This window comes from Hemitrygon akajei, chromosome 2 (genome assembly GCF_048418815.1).
Source record: "Hemitrygon akajei chromosome 2, sHemAka1.3, whole genome shotgun sequence".
Taxonomy (NCBI): domain Eukaryota; kingdom Metazoa; phylum Chordata; class Chondrichthyes; order Myliobatiformes; family Dasyatidae; genus Hemitrygon; species Hemitrygon akajei.
The window spans coordinates 2,701,435-2,718,014 of NC_133125.1; the positions used below are offsets into that span (position 1 = coordinate 2,701,435).

At 40.5% G+C, this 16,580-nt stretch overlaps 1 protein-coding gene across 3 annotated transcripts in view; it reads left to right on the forward strand.

The window, feature by feature from the left end:
* mctp1a (multiple C2 domains, transmembrane 1a) overlaps positions 1-16,580 on the forward strand; it is a 553,815-nt gene that overhangs the window by 420,929 nt on the left and 116,306 nt on the right. For all 3 annotated transcript variants that reach the window (XM_073066356.1, XM_073066347.1, XM_073066365.1), the window contains one exon: positions 14,029-14,088. In XM_073066356.1, coding sequence (XP_072922457.1) covers positions 14,029-14,088 — 60 coding nt within the window. The remainder of the gene's footprint in view (positions 1-14,028; positions 14,089-16,580) is intronic.

Sequence of the window (16,580 nt, forward strand, 5' to 3'; positions counted from 1 at the left end):
GAAGTTGATCATTTCCTGATCGGACAGGGCGTTAAAGAATATGGTGAGAAGACAGGTGTATAGGGTTGAGTGGGATCCAGGATCAGCCATGATGGAATGGTAGAGCAGACTCAATGGGCTGAATGACCTAATTCTGCTCCTATGTCTGATGGTTTTAAGGTGTTGCTCCTCCAACCTGAGTGTGGCCTCATCATGACAGTAGAGGAGGCCATGAACTGACATATCGGAACAGGACTGGGAAGTGGAGTTACTATGAGTGGCCTCTGGAAGATCCTGCTTTTTCTAGCAGACGGAGCATAGGTGCTCGGCGAAGCGATCTCCCAATCTACGCTAGGTTTCACTGATATACAGGAGGCCACACCGGGAGCACCGGATACAGTATATGACCCCAACAGACTCACAGGTGAAGTGTCGCCTCACCTGGAAGGACTGTTTGGGGCCCTGAATGGTAGTGAGGGAGGTGGTGTAGGTGAAGGTGTGGCACATGTTCTGCTTGCAGGGATAGGTACTTTGTTTGTGGACCTGTGGTAAGTGTTTGCCAAGTGTCATAGGAAAGAATTAGAACTGAAGCTGGGCTAGGTGGCATTGTCTATTACACAACATCATGTCGTTTCTGAAGATGTATGTTCAGCAAATGATAAAGCACAACTGATTTAGTTTGCATACTGCTTCTCATCTTCTCCTCATCTAAAACAACAGTGTTTGAGATACTGTCATCTTCCTGTCAGCTTGAACCAGGCTGGCCATTCCCCTCTGACCGCTCTCACTAACACGGCATTTTCACCCACAGAACTGCCACTCACTGGATATTCGTTTTGTTTCTCGCACTGTTCTCTGTAAACTCTAGAGACTGTTGTACATGAAAATCCCAGGAGATCAGCAGTTTCTGAAATACTCAAACCACCCCATCTGGCACCAACAATCATACCACAGTCAAAGTCACTTAGATCACTTCTTCTGCATTCTGATGTTTGGTATAAACTACAACTGAACCTTTTGACCATGTCTGCATGCTTTGATGCATTGAGTTGCTGTCACATGATTAACTGATTAGATATTTTTTGCATGACAAGCAGATGTACAGGTGTACCTAATAAAATGGCCACTGAGTGTGGAATTCTTCAAACTGCTGTTTCTGAAAAGAAATATTGATGGAACGGCAAATATTCATGGTCTGCAATATATCACTTCCATCACTGGTTTCTTCGGTTGTGCATCTCTGTATCATGTCACCACTTACATCAAAGAAGTTTGCACACGTAAATACACAGACAAATAGACCATAAGGTATAGAGGGAGAATTGGGCCATTTGGTCCATCGAGTCTGCTTTGCAAATAGAGGAAATACAAATATAAGAATAAAATGGCTGTAGCATATTTAATTTCTTTCATACTTTGTGGTAATTTATGATCTTTCATTCATTTCATCATTTTCAAATAAATTATGCTGCAAATCATTGCTATGGTTGAAGGTAGAAATATGAATCATATTTATGTGAATTCATCTGACATCTTTTTGTTTGTCATCTGTTTATGAAGTTCTGTTGTCTAGAACCGATACTATGTAAAATGAGTGTGCTACATTTGAACTATTTTGTGTTCTCAACAAATATTAACTATTTATTTAATTATTTGCTTAAATTCTACAAAACTATTTGTGGACTTTCATGTTAGTAATAATAATAACTTATTTATAGAGCACTTTTCATAGTTCAACATCTTTTACAATGGGATAAAGTGTAAACAAGAAAATAAAATAAAAAATAAAAAGTAACAACGTGAAAATAAAAGACAAAAAGATATTCAATAAAAGCAAAGTTAAATAAATCGGTTTTGAACTAGTGTTTAAAAGTGTCAACTAAGTCTGAATCCCTTCCAGTTTTAGGTAGCGTTTAGGAGCGTGGTTCAAAGAAGCTGACCTGCTGATTATCTTTTGCGGGAATTTGTTTAAATTGAAGAGACCAGCAGAAGAAGACATGAGAGTTTGTACAGGGTTATAAAATAAGAGGGATTCTGTGATGTTTTCCAGTCCCAGACCATTGAGATCTTTAAAAGCAAGGAAGAGAACTTTAAAATTAATTCTCTAAGTTACAGGAAACCAATGCAGAGCAGGTGTTACAGGAGTGATATGTTCCCTCATCATGGTTTTAGTTAAAAGTCTAGCATGGCATTCTGAATGAGCTGAAGTTTGTCAATAAATTGCTTTGGAAGGCCAGTAGAAAGAGCTCTGTCAACGGCATACTCATTCACTTTCTACCATCTGGAAATTCACCAAAGTAATTATTATTAATATGAGAGTTCAGATAGTGTCATTAAGCTCTTTGGGTCTGAAAACGATATGGGGGAAGTGATGACTTCAAAGCGAAACCATGTTTGTCTTCCCCCTAGTCTCACACACAACTCTGAGGCTGGTCGTGAATAGAAAGCAAATGTTTCAGACATGGTTTGCCCAGCCACTGAACTCCTAAACTGCCTCTTCTGTTCCACGTTTTGAAATCACAGAGATCTTCCACATGTGACCTTCCAATACCCAGCCCAACATTTTCTTCTCTTTCCTTGACCTGAGGTCCATTGCTACATAGTGCCAGTGACCTGCTCAATGCAGCTTCTCTCAGGTAGGTTGTTCCTCCCACATCCAACAGTATCCAAAGCGGAATACTTTTTATTGAGGGGAACGGCCAGCAGGGTACTCTGCACTGGCTGCTTATTCTCATTTCCTCTCCTGACTGTCACCCAGGTCCCTGCATCCTGCAACTTAGGAGTGACTATCTCCCTGTAGCTCCTCTCTATCACCTCCTCATTCTCTCATATGAGCCGAAGTTTATTAATCTGCAGCTCCGGTTCCGTAACACGTTCTCTAACTAGCTGCAGTTTGGTGCACCTCTTCCAGGTGTAGTTATCAGGGAGACTGGAGATCTTCCAGAGTTTCCATTTCTTACACATGCAGTATACCACTGCTTCTGGTCCTGTTCTCACCGCACTAGCTATGTACTAACAGGGAAAAAAAGCTTACTGGAAACTTACTTGTAGCTTGTGCCTGTTCCATCCCAAGCTGGATGAGCCAAAGCCAACCACTCTAACACTGCCCCACTCCAATAATGGCCTGTGATTACTGCAATAAGAAAAAATAATACAGTAGTGATAAATTCTTTGTCTGTGAAATGTTGTACCAAGCCTATCCTGCAGAGGGAGACAGAGTTCATGAAACCAATTGAATTTGGTTCTTTTACCAAGCATCTGCCAAGCCCAGGGGGAAAATGCCTTCGGTCATCTGACATATCCACAGTGAAATTTGTAGCTGATGCATTATTATATTCAAAATCCATATCATACCCAGTGGAAAAAAACCATAGGAATAAAAAGCAAGAAATGAAAGCAGTATCTCACCACCCAGAGAAGAGATTTTCCAGTGTCAGTGCCATCTCTAAGTGGTGTGTGGGCAAGGCTGTTTCTTAATTGTTAGTCACAGTTAAAGGCTGAATTTTTCAAAATTACAAGATTAAAAAAGTCTACTAATTCTGATGTGAAAATAATTGTGCAAGTCCACTGTTATAGGAACGAATCTCAGAGCTGTATTGTGTATACATAATAGTAAATGTAGTTAGAATCTTTGAATTTTCCACCACATTTAAACTATATTCTACTTCACACTGAGTTTAAACAGAAAAAGAGTGATTTTATTGCAATTAAGTTCAAAAGTTTAGCACATTGGCCTTTATAAAGTAATTAAAGTACTAAGTACAGGACTTGGGATGTTATATTGAAGTTATGTAAGAAGTTAGTGAGGCCTAATTTGGAGTATTGTGTGTAGTTCAGGTCACCTACCTGCAGGAAAGTTAACAGTAAGATTGAAAGAGTGCAGAGAAAATTAACAAAGATATTGCCAAAACTTGAGGACCTGAGTTACAGGGGAAGGATTTCATTCTTTGGAATGTAGGAGAATGAGGTGGGATTTGATAGGGATATACAAAATTATAAGTGATTTAGACAGATAGATAGATACTTTATTCATCCCCATGGGGAAATTCAACTTTTTTTCCAATGTCCCATACACTTGTTGTAGCAAAACTAATTACATACAATACTTAACTCAGTACGAAATATGATATGCATCTAAATCACTATCTCAAAAAGCATTAATAATAGCTTTTAAAAAGTTCTTAAGTCCTGGCGGTTGAATTGTAAAGCCTAATGGCATTGGGGAGTATTGACCTCTTCATCCTGTCTGAGGAGCATTGCATCGATAGTAACCTGTCGCTGAAACTGCTTCTCTGTCTCTGGATGGTGCTATGTAGAGGATGTTCAGAGTTTTCCATAATTGACCGTAGCCTACTCAGCGCCCTTCGCTCAGCTACCGATGTTAAACTCTCCAGTACTTTGCCCACGACAGAGCCCGCCTTCCTTACCAGCTTATTAAGACGTGAGGTGTCCCTCTTCTTAATGCTTCCTCCCCAACACGCCACCACGAAGAAGAGGGCACGCTCCACAACTGACCTATAGAACATCTTCAGCATCTCACTACAGACATTGAATGACGCCAACCTTCTAAGGAAGTACAGTCGACTCTGTGCCTTCCTGCACAAGGCATCTGTGTTGGCAGTCCAGTCTAGCTTCTCGTCTAACTGTACTCCCAGATACTTGTAGGTCTTAACCTGCTCCACACATTCTCCATTAATGATCACTGGCTCCATATGAGGCCTAGATCTCCTAAAGTCCACCACCATCTCCTTGGTCTTGGTGATATTGAGACGCAGGTAGTTTGAGTTGCACCATATCACAAAGTCCTGTATCAGTTTCCTATACTCCTCCTCCTGTCCATTCCTGACACACCCCACTATGGCCGTGTCATCAGCGAACTTCTGCACATGGCAGGACTCCGAGTTATATTGGAAGTCCGATGTGTACAGGGTAAACAGGACCAGAGAGAGCACGGTCCCCTGCGGCGCTCCTGTGCTGCTGACCACCGTGTCAGACCTACAGGGTCAATGCAAGCTGGTTCTTTCCTCTGAGGTGGGTAGGACTACAGCCACAAGTCGTGGTGAAAAGTTTAAGGGGAACATGAGGGAAAACTTCTTCACTCAGAGGGCAGTAAGTGTGAAATGAATAACCAGCACAAGTAGTGCATGCAAGCTCAATTTCAATGTTTAAAAGAAACTTGGATAGGCAAATGGTTGAGTGGGGTATGGCGGGCTAAGGTCTGTGTGTGGGTTGATGAGACTAGGCTCAGCACAAACTAAATGGGCCAAAGGACCTTTTCCAGGCTATAGTACTCTATAACTCATTATCTCCAGTGACTAATAAATTAAACCCGTTCACTCTCAGACCATGACTGTGAGCAGTCTCACAGAGATGCCAGAATCTGTCAATTCTTGAAAGATCACTGGGAAGGGAATTTTCAGAGGAATGCACCCACATTGTCTGAATCAGTGTAAAAAAGCTTCAGAACTCCTGTAGAAACATGGTCTCTCAATATCCTGTTAAAACTTGAATCATAGAAGGCAAAAAGTGGTTGTGGATGGGTCATATTCTGCATGGAGGCCGGTGACCAGTGGTGTGCCTCAGGGATCTGTTCTGGGACCCTTACTCTTCGTTATTTTTATAAATGACCTGGATGAGGAAGTGGAGGGATGGGTTAGTAGGTTTGTAAGACTCAAAGGTTGGAGGTGTTGTGAATAGTGTGAAGGGCTGTCAGAGGTTACAGCGGGACATTGATAGGATGAAAAACTGGGCTGAGAAATGGCAGATGGAGTTCAACCCAGATAAGTGTGAGGTGGTTTATTTTGGTAGGTCAAATATGATGGCAGAATATAGTATTAATGGTAAGACTCTTGGCAGTGTGGAGGATCAGAGGGATCTTGGGCTCTGAGTCCATAGGACGCTCAAAGCAGCTGTGCAGGTTGACTCTGTGGTTAAGAAGGCATATGGTGTATTGACCTTCATCAGTTATGGAACTGAATTTAGAAGCTGTGAAGTAATGTTGCAGCTATATACGACCCTGGTCAGACCCCACTTGGAGCACTGTGCTCAGTTCTAGTCCCCTCACTACAGGAAGGATGTGGAAGCCATAGAAAGGGTGCAGAGGCGATTTACAAGGATGTTGCCTGGATTGGGGAGCATGCCTTATGAGAATAGGTTGAGTGAACTTGACCTTTTCTCCTTGGAGCGACGGAGGATGAGAGGTGACCTGATAGAGATGTATAAGATGATGAGAGACATTGATCATGTGGATAGTCAGAGGCTTTTTCCCAGGGCTGAAATGGTTGCCACAAGAGGACACAGGTTTAAGGTGCTGGGGAGTAAGTACAGAGGAGATGTCAGGGGTAAGTTTTTTACTCAGAGAGTGGTGAGTGCGTGGAATGGGCTGCCAGCAATGGTGGTGGAGGCGGATACAATAGGGTCTTTTAAGAGACTTTTGGATAGGTACATGGAGCTTAGAAAAATAGAGGGCTATGGGTAAGCCTAGGTAGTTCTAAGGTAGAGAAATGTTTTGCACAGCTTTGTGGGCCAAAGGGCCTGTATTGCGCTGTAGGTCTTCTATGGTTCTATGTTTGGAGAGGAGGCTCAGCAGACAGATGTCTTGGTACACAGGAAGGAAAAGCAAAGAGGTCCTGAAAAGAGAATTTAGAGAGCTAGCTAAAAAGCTAAGAAGCAGGACCTCCAGGGTAGTAATTTCTGGATTGCTGCCTGTACCACACACCAGTGAGGGTAGAATGAAGATGATTTGGCAGATAAATGCCTAGCTGAGAAGCTGATGCAGGGGGCGGTCTCTGTCCGCCAGAACAAGTGGGATCTCCCAGTAGCCACCTGTTTTAATTCCACTTCCATTTCCCATTCTGATATGTCCATCCACTGTTGGGATGAGGCCACACTCAGGTTGGATTAACAACATCTTTTATTCCGTTTGAGTAACCTCCAACCTGATGGCATGAACATCAATTTCTTAAACTTCTGATAATGTCCCCCACCCACTTCACCATTCCCCGTCTCCTTTTCCCTCTGTCACCAGATCTCCTTGCCCACCCATCACCTCCCTCAGGTTCTCATCCTCTCCTTATTTCTTCCTTCCATGGCCTTCTCTCTCTTTCACCAATCAACTTCTCAGCTCTTTATTCATCCCCTCCCCCTCCAGCTTTCAACTGTTACCTGGTGATTCTCTCTCTCCTCCACCCACCTTTCAAATCTACTCCTCAGCTTTTTTTTCTCCAGTCCTGCCGTAGGGTCTCAACCCAAAATGTCAACTGTACTCTTTCCCATAGATGCTGCCTAGCCTGCTGAATTCCTCCAGCATTTTGTGTGCATTGTAGGGAGTCAACTATACTGAATTGGCTGTTATATAATGAACCAGAGGTGATTAGGGAGCTTAAGGTGAAAGAATTCTTAAGAGGCAGTGATCACAGTATGATTGAGTTCAATGTGAAATTTGATAGGGAGAAAATAAAGTCTGACGTAGCAGTGTTTCAGAATCAGGTTTATTATCACCAGCACGTGACGTGAGATTTGTTAACTTAGCAGCAACAGTTCAATGCGATACAAAATCTAGAAGAAAAAAAGTAAAAATAACTAAGTAAATCAATTACTGTGTATATAATTAATTAGATTAAAAGTTATGCAAAAGCAGAAACAATAGAAACTTAAAAAGTTCAGTAGTGTTTATGGGTTCAATGTCCATTTAGGTATCAGAGAGCCAAGGGGAAGAAGTTGTTCCTGAACTGCTGAGTGTGTGACTTCAGTAGAGTAAAGGAAATTACGGTGGTATAAGAGAGGAGTTGGCCAAAGTAAATTGGATGGAGATGCTGGCAGGGATGACAGCAAAGCAGCAATTGCTTGTGTTTCTGGGAAAGATGAGGAAATCGCAGGACATCTGTATTCCAAAAATAAAGAAATACTTAAATGGCAAAATAGTGCAACCATGGCTGACAAGGGAAGTCAATGCTAATGTAAAAGCAAAAGAGAGCATACAACAAAGCAAAAATTAGTGGGAAGACAGAAGATTGGGAAGCTTTTAAAAACCCACAGTGAACAACTAAAAGAATCAGTAGGAGGGAGAAGATGAAATATGAAGCAAGATAGCAAACAACATCAAAGTGGATAGTAAAAGCTTTTTCAAGTACATGAAGAATAAAAGAGAGATGAGAATGGATATAAGACCGCAAGAAAATGAGGCTGGAGAAATAATGGGGGATAAGTAGACGGCAGGTGAACTAAATGAGTATTTTGGATCAGTCTTCACTGTGGAAGACAGTAACACTGCGCCTGATGTAATGTGTGAAGGAACAGAAGTGGGTGCAGTTACTGTTAATAGAAAGAAGGTGTTCAAAAAGCTGAAAGACCCAAGGGTACATAAGTCACCCAGGCCAGGTGAACTGCACCCTAGAGTTCTGAAAGAGGTAGCGATAGAGATTATGGTGGCACTAGTAATGATCTTTCAAAAATCACTGGACTTTGGTACGGTGCAGGAGGACTGGACAATTGCAAATGTCACTCCACTCTATGAAAGGTGGGAGGCAACAGAAAGGAAATTATAGAGCAGTTAGCCTGACCTCAGTGGTTGGGAAAATGTTGGAGTTAATTGTTAAGGATGAGGTGATGGAGTACTTGGTGACACAGGACAAGATAGGACAAAGTCAGCATGGTTTCCTTCAGGGAAAATCCTGCCTGACAAATCTGTTGGAATTCTTTGAGGAGATTACAAGTAGGATAGATAAAGGGGATGCAGTGGATGTTGCATATTTGGGCTTTCAGAAGGCCCTTGACAAGGTGCCACTCATGAGGCTGCTTACCAAGTTAAGAGCCCATGGTATTGCAGGAAAGTTACTGGCATGGTTAGAGCATTAGCTGATTGGTAGGAGGCAACGAGTGGGAATAAAAGGATCCTTTTCTGGTTGGCTGCCAGTGACTAGTGGTGTTCAGTAGGGGTTGGTGTTAGGACCGCTTCTTTTTATGCTGTATATAAATGATTTAGATGATGGAATAGATGGCTTTGTTACCAAGTTTGCAGATGATATGAAGATTGGTGGAGGGGCAGGTAGTGTTGAGGAAACAGGTAGGTTGCAGAAGGCTTAGACAGATTAGGAGAATGGGCAAGGAAGTGGCAAATAAAATACAATGTTGGAAAATGCATGGTCATGTACTTTGGTAGTAGAAGTAAATGTGCAGACTATTTTCTAAATGAGGAGAAAATCCAACAATCTGAGATGCAAAGGGACTTGGGAATCCTTGTGCAGAACACTCTAAAGGTTAACTTGCAGATTGAGTCGGTGGTGAGGAAGGCAAATGCAATGTTAGCATTAATTTCAAGTGGTTTAGAATACAAAAGCAGGGATCTGATACTGAGGCTTTATAAGGCACTGGTGTGGCCTCACCTTGAGTATTGTGAACAGTTTTAGGGTCCTTATCTAAGAAAAAATATGCTGGGATTGGAGAGGGTCCAGAGGAGGTTCACAAGGATGATTGCAGGAATGAAAGAGTAATCATACGAGGAACATTTGATGGCTCTGTGTCTGTACTCACTGGAATTGAGAGGATGAGGGAGGAACTCATTGAAAGCTTTCGAATGTTGAAAGGTCAAGACAGAGTAGATGTGGAAAGGATGTTTCCCCTGGTGGGGGAGTCTAGGACAAGAGCGCATAGCCTCAGAATAGGACATCCATTTAAAACAAAGATGCAGAAAAAATTCTTTAGCCAGGGAGTGGTGAATTTGTGGAATTTGTTAACACAGGCAGCTGTGGAGGCTGCCTGTGGGTGTATTTGAGGCAGATCTCGATAGGTTTTTGATTGGACACTGTGTCAAAGGTTATGAGGGGAAGGTCAGGGCGTGGAGCTGAGGAGGAAAAAAAAAGGATCAGTCATGATGGAATGGTGGAGCAGACTCAGTGGGCCAAATGGCCTAATTCTACTCCTATGTCTTATGGTCTGAAACAGGAGTTGAATGACAATCCATCTCCACAACATCAAGAGGCCAAAGGATACTTAAATCCTCGTCTCAATAGCATCTTCTGATGCTGATTCCTAATGCCATTACCTGAACCTGTTAGTGAAGATGTGGAGACCCATTCACAAACCACACTGTTCAAAAAGCCGTGAGAATCCGATTGCATTCCTCCCCTCGGTTATTCAGTGGGCAAAGAGAAGCTGGAATCCATACCTTTATAACTTTGCTTAAATTACCTAAATGAACAAAGGTGGTTAAACTCAAATCTTTAAAATTCAAGATTCAAGATTGTTTAATCTCATTTCCTGTACACAAGTGCAAGGGAAAACAAAATAATTGTTACTCCGGATCTGATGCTACACAAAAATAATCACAATAAGATAAAGAACCAAAAAAACAATAAATATAAATACTTAATACATCTTATATACATAGATAGATTGTTTGTCCATATTGCTCTGCCATAGACTGTGGTGGAGGCCAAGTCCATGGATATATTTAAGGCAAAAGTTGATAGTTTCCTGGTCAGTTAGGGCATCAAAGGATATGGCGAGAAGACAGGTGTATGGGGTTGAGTGGGATCCGGGATCAGCCATTGAATGGCAGAGCAGACTCGATGGGCTGAATGGCCCAATTCTGTTCCTATGTCTTATGGTCTAAAGTGACACTAGGCACAGGAGTGTCTGTACATAAGGTGACTCTGGCAGGAAATGATGAAGCAGTGGTGGTTGGGGGAGTGGAGGGGAGGTGTTGATCAGCCTCACTGTTTGTTGAGTTGGTGGTCCTGGCGTGGATGCTACCTAATGGGAGTGGGACAAATCTGAATGGAAACCATGTAACAACAAGCAAATTCATCTGTGTCCATGGAAAATTAGTTTATTTCATTCACGATTACCTTGGATAATTATTCATTATTGTTTCCCTGTGAGGGAAGTGGATTTTTCAGGAAGTAAAATAGCTCAGGATGTAAAAGAAGCTTTTCACTATGGTCTCTGAAGATCAATTTCACTCCCACTGATTTGAAACAAACTGCACTGCATAAATAGTCAAATTCCTACAAAGTCAGCAGCCAAAAGGTTAATGAGAAGTGGTCACAGGTTAGTAAATCTCTGCAGCTTTTGACAAACTGACCATGCATTGTAAAACAGAGTGATCAAAATGACTAATAATGAGGTTATTGAATCTGTGTGAAGTCAGCTGAACCGTGGGTGCAGTGGACTGACCTCAGTGTTTCTAGACAGACCTCAATCCATACAATGTCAATAACCTATTATTACATTTACACACATAAAATGTAAATCAATTCCCACACAAACATATGTTGTGATCTCTTTATGTGCCATGGCTCCAGAAAAAATCAAGTCCAGACCAGCCAGATTCATTGATCCCCAACTTGGTCATGGGGGTAGAAATAGTTATTTCCCTGGAATCCACTTTAACTTTCAATAAAATCACTAATGTTTAGATTTATTTGGGTTTTTACTTCTGGATGCTATTTGATGCAAAGGAAATATTTATTTATTTATGATTTATGAACCAAGGATTAAAAATTAAAACCATAGACTTTTTGTTTGCATAGATATTATCATAAGGTTCAAATTATCATTGCACTTAGAGAATTTTGTTTGTTTTGGGTTCTGTAATTGTGCAGAGAGGCATCCGAGAGGACATAACATTGTGAATGAAACAGTATATTTTTCCAGAATTACAAGGCACAGTTAAACCTTCTTTGTGGGTGGTCTCATCCAGTATTGTGCAGGGACAAAGCAGAACCATTTTCAAATACAGACAGCAATCACAAATTGTATCTTATGTGAAAGGTGCAGAAGTTACAGCTGACTTTGAAAGTTGCATACAGAATACAGACTTTCACATGTGAGCAACTGCAATGACATTTGGGACATTCCAGGCTGAACCAGGATAGCTTTATAGTAATATAGTCATATAGTAACTGAGAGATGGGCACATACTCTGCTGATGGTCTTGATTAACAGTGAGTTTGAACCATTTTTTTGTCCATACCTAATCATGACAAACTCCATTCTGGGTCCTTGTGCACACTTTGTCTTGATAAAGTAGTGAAGTATTTACTTACCCTTTAGTAAAGCTTCAATCTGGTCTTGTAACCAGGGCTGTAGCGTGTAATAATGCATGGCAGCTCACTGTTACAACTGTGACCTAGAATGGGAGAACATGAGAAACTATGGCAAATTCAGGTTTTGATTTGCTGCTGAATATTCGGCAGAGATTTCCTAAGTGAAAAGATGTAGTTATCTTTGATTTTGATTTTGTCAATGAAATCATTTGATTATGAAGGGTTATTTGAAAAACTGAGTAACTAATCCTGATGTAAAGGGTTCATCCTGAAAACAATGGAGTCTGTGATGTGCGAAACACCTCTGCATTGTTGTCTTGTAAGTATAGTCATTTGCTTTGGGAAAAATAGAAGTTCATGCCCTGAAGTAAACACTATAGAATAGTAAATAGTGTTTGAAGATGAATTTGGATTGATTTGCTATACTCATTAATGAATTGAAAGTATTAGAGAGACCTATGTTTCTATATTGCCCAGTCTATAAGCTGTCAGTGAATTAGCAGGAATAAGCAGGCATGACTTTCATCGTTGCCTCATGACATTGTGTAGTTGACTGTATAAATTGTTAGACATTGAGGGGGACTTCCAGAGCCACTTTTACATTAGATACATGTCAATGAGGAATGCAAATATTACACCAGGAAATGCTGCAAAAGAACATATTATTGTAACAAAATGCAGTTCATATTGCTTGTATCCCATGTATTGTAAAATATTCAAGTGCTTTTTACGAAGTACCCTTATTGCACCAGTAAGATTGTATTGTTGAGATTATCTTAAGACAATTAAATATCTGAGTTTTACTCGAAGATTGTTTTGTCTAGAGGTATATAAGTTTGTCTAATGATGATATTTTCTGCAATTTAAGTGTTATTGATTAATAAAATACAGAGAAAAATTGTGCATTGCCAACTTTTACTAGACCTGGATAGAGTTGATGTGGAGAGCAGGTTTCCTATACTGGCTGAGTCTAGGACCAGAGGGCATAGCCTCAGAACTTCAAAGTAAATAGAGGGACATCCATTTATACTAGAGATGAGAAGGATTTTTTTTTAGCCAGGGGTTGGTGAATCTGTGGAACTCATTGCCACAGGCGTCTGTAGAGGCCAAGTTCCTGAGTACATTTAAAGCAGAGATTGATAGGTTCTTGTTTAGTCAGGGCATCAAAGGTTACAGGGAGAAGGCAGGAGAATGGGGTCAAATATAATAGAATGTTGAAGGGTTGAGTGGCCTAATTCTGCTCCTAACAGAATTCTTGTCAAAGAGCTCCTCTGTAAGTTTCCCTGTAGGACAGGGATTCCCAACATAGGGTCCCCGGACACCTGGTAGGGGTCCATGGCATAAAAAATGTTGGGATCCCTGTTACAAAGCTTTAGAGCCAGTGAAACAAAAAACTTCACACCTCCCCCAGGCAGTTAATCAGATCAACCATTGGAGTTACCCGTACCCCCTCTATCTCAGATGTCAAGTTGGTGCCAATTTTCCCATTTAGTTGATATCAGAATCAGGTTTAATATCACTGGGAAATGTCATGAAATTTGTTGTTTTGTGGCAGCAGTACATTGTTATACACAACAAAAAACTGTAAGTTGCAATAAGAAGTACTCTATAAAAAATAAATTAAATAAGTAGTGCAAAAAGTGAGATAGTGTTAAGTAAGGTCCATTCAGAAATCTGATGGTGGAGGGGCAGAAGCTGCAGTGGTGTTTGAAACAAATCAGAGTTCTGGTGTGATCACAAATAGATATCTGGTAAACCTCCTCAGTGACAGAAATTCTTTGGCTTTCTACGTATATCATTGTCGCTCATAGAGCCTCGTTACGTGTGAGTTTGTTTCCATGTTTCTCTACATTACAACAGAGACCTCAAAAGAGAGTTTAAAATTTATGTCATTGTAGTGCTATTTATGAAGTACAACCTCATAGTAATCCCAGTCGTACAACTGTATGGTTTATCTTCACGTTGCTGGTGACTAAGGCATTTTCTGTTTTCTCTCTCACAGCAAGAGTTAGAAGAGAGCTTGATAGCATATGAGGACAATGAAGAGGACGGAGCTGACAAGGTAATTATCCAACAAACACCTCTGTTTTCCCTCAGGTGCTAAGGACTTTTGTTTTTCGACCTGATGGAGCTCTGAAGACTGGAAAGGAGTGTTTGAAGTGTTTGAGTACAGATAATTGGAGAGAGCTGTTTATCATCCTAACAACTGTTACTGTTTACAATGGGGAAGGGGAAAACCTTTTCGCAGGCCTCGAAGTTAAGCAATTTTTTAATACATGTATGTTGGTGTGGTCATGCAGGTGCAAGCACATTAGAGAAAACGGTCATCCTCTGTACAAAAGAGAAATGACAAACTTCTGAAGGAGAAAGCTGAGTTTTAGAACTGGTGGCTGGTAAAGATACAGAGTGAATTGCTGAGTGCATCTGAGAAAATAATGAATAAAAAATGAAATACTGTAACAATTGCCACACATTTAAAATGTTTCTGCAGGTTATTGGAAAGTTTTCCTTATATGTTACTTTGTCCAAACTACACAGAGATAGCATTGTACAAGATGATGAGAGGCACAGATCAAGTGGACAGCCAGAGACTTTGTCCCAGGGTGGAAATGACTAATATGAGAGGGCATCATTTTAAAGTGATTGGAGGAAAGTTTAGGGATGATGTCAGAGGTAGGTTTTTTTGCACTACTGATGTCAGTGGTGGGTGTAAGGAACAAACTGCCAGAGGTGATACTAGAGGCAGATGCATTAGGAGTCTTTAAGAAACTCTTAGATAGGCGCACGGATGATGGAAAAATGGAGGGCTTTGTGGGAGGGAACAGTAGATGGATCTTAGAGTAGGCTTAAAGGTCAGCACAACATCATGGGCTGAAGAGCCTGCACGGTGTTGTAGTGTTCTGTGTTCTATCATTTGTATAGATTTGACTGATTTTATTGCTCATAAAGAATAAAAGATGCTAATTATAATAATTACATAGCAGAAGAAGAATGCTACTGAAGAATTAGAGAAGGAAATAAGCATGCTGTGTTAAAATTGCCCCAGGAATAATCAGAACACACAAGGATAATATAAATAACTAAGGAGATGTGAAGATTGTTTTGGCAATCTATATTACAGGTTACAAACAGCGTGTTTAGAAATTGGGTAATTTCTGTAAGGATGATGGAACACAAATAGTTGCAGAACGATGGACAAAGAGAATGTCAGAATTTCAAAGCTTGGATGCTTTGTAAATCTCCCACGTGAAGCCTGAATGGTTGTGTTCGTCATATAAATGCATGATAAATGATTCGCTTTGTAATGCAAGCTCTTGCTTCTCTTGTACTTATCTACAAGATAGAGTGTGACATTAAAATATTTTCCTTTTTCTGGCAAGAGCTCTTATTCAGTCATCAGAAAAATGGAAGTCTGACTTGTAAGTTCTCCTCTGTCTTTTGATAAGATGTTGATATTGTTTGATATTGAGAGGCCATGTCCACTTCTTGCTGCTTCCATCAGGAAGGAGGTGCAAGAGCATTTGACTGCATGCCACAGATTGAGGAACAATTACCCTTCAACCATCAGGATCCTGAATCACTCACCTCAACTCTGAACTGATTCCACAGCCAACACTCACTTCTAAGCACTCTATAGCTCATGTTCTGAATATTATTTATTGGTTTTTTTGTATTTGCCAAATTTGTCACCTTTTGCACATATTTGTTTGTCTTTGTATGTAGTTTTTCATTGATTCTATGGTGTATCAACTGTGAATGCTCACAAGAAAATGAATCTCAGGGTTGTATCAGCTGACATATATTTACTTTGATAATAAATTTACTTTGTTTGAGTTGCTTCCTGTGGAAGTTAACAAAAAGGGGATTCACAGTATATCAAAGTTTAAAGATAAAGATGCATGATTTAATTAAATAGTTCTGTAAGTTTTCACAGCAGCCAATAAGAATTTTTTTCTAAATTTGAACATATTTGCAGGCACTTCAGGATCACTCTCTTATAGCCAATAACTTGTCCAAACATCCTCATGTGCAGAGCTACTAAATTTGGCAACTCTATCTAAATGATTATTCAGGTACCTTTAACATGCTAACTAATGCTTTAATGTCCTATTTTGAAATATGATCCCAAAATTAGCAAAAGCACAACACAAAGTGAACAAAAATCACAGTTTTGTCAAAGTAAAATTTATTATCAAAGTACATTCAATGGTTCAACGGTTTGATTTAATATCAGAGAATGTATACAGTATACAACCTGGAATTCTTACTCTTCACAGGCATTCATGAAACTGAAACAAAAACGCAAAGAATAAATGACAGAAAATGTTAAAATCCCCCGTCGAGAGAGAGATATCACTCAAGTGAAGGTGTCTTCTTTTGACAGCAGCATACACTACCTGTGCTGTCTCAATGTTTCAATCTCCCATGATGCCTCAGTCAGTGACTTTGGCAAGAAATTGAGTTGTCCACAGGGTCGCACCATGAAGGCACATGTCTTCCAGGGTGCACCTGGAGATATTGAAACGCCAGGCTACTTGGCGAGTCCGAGAGTGA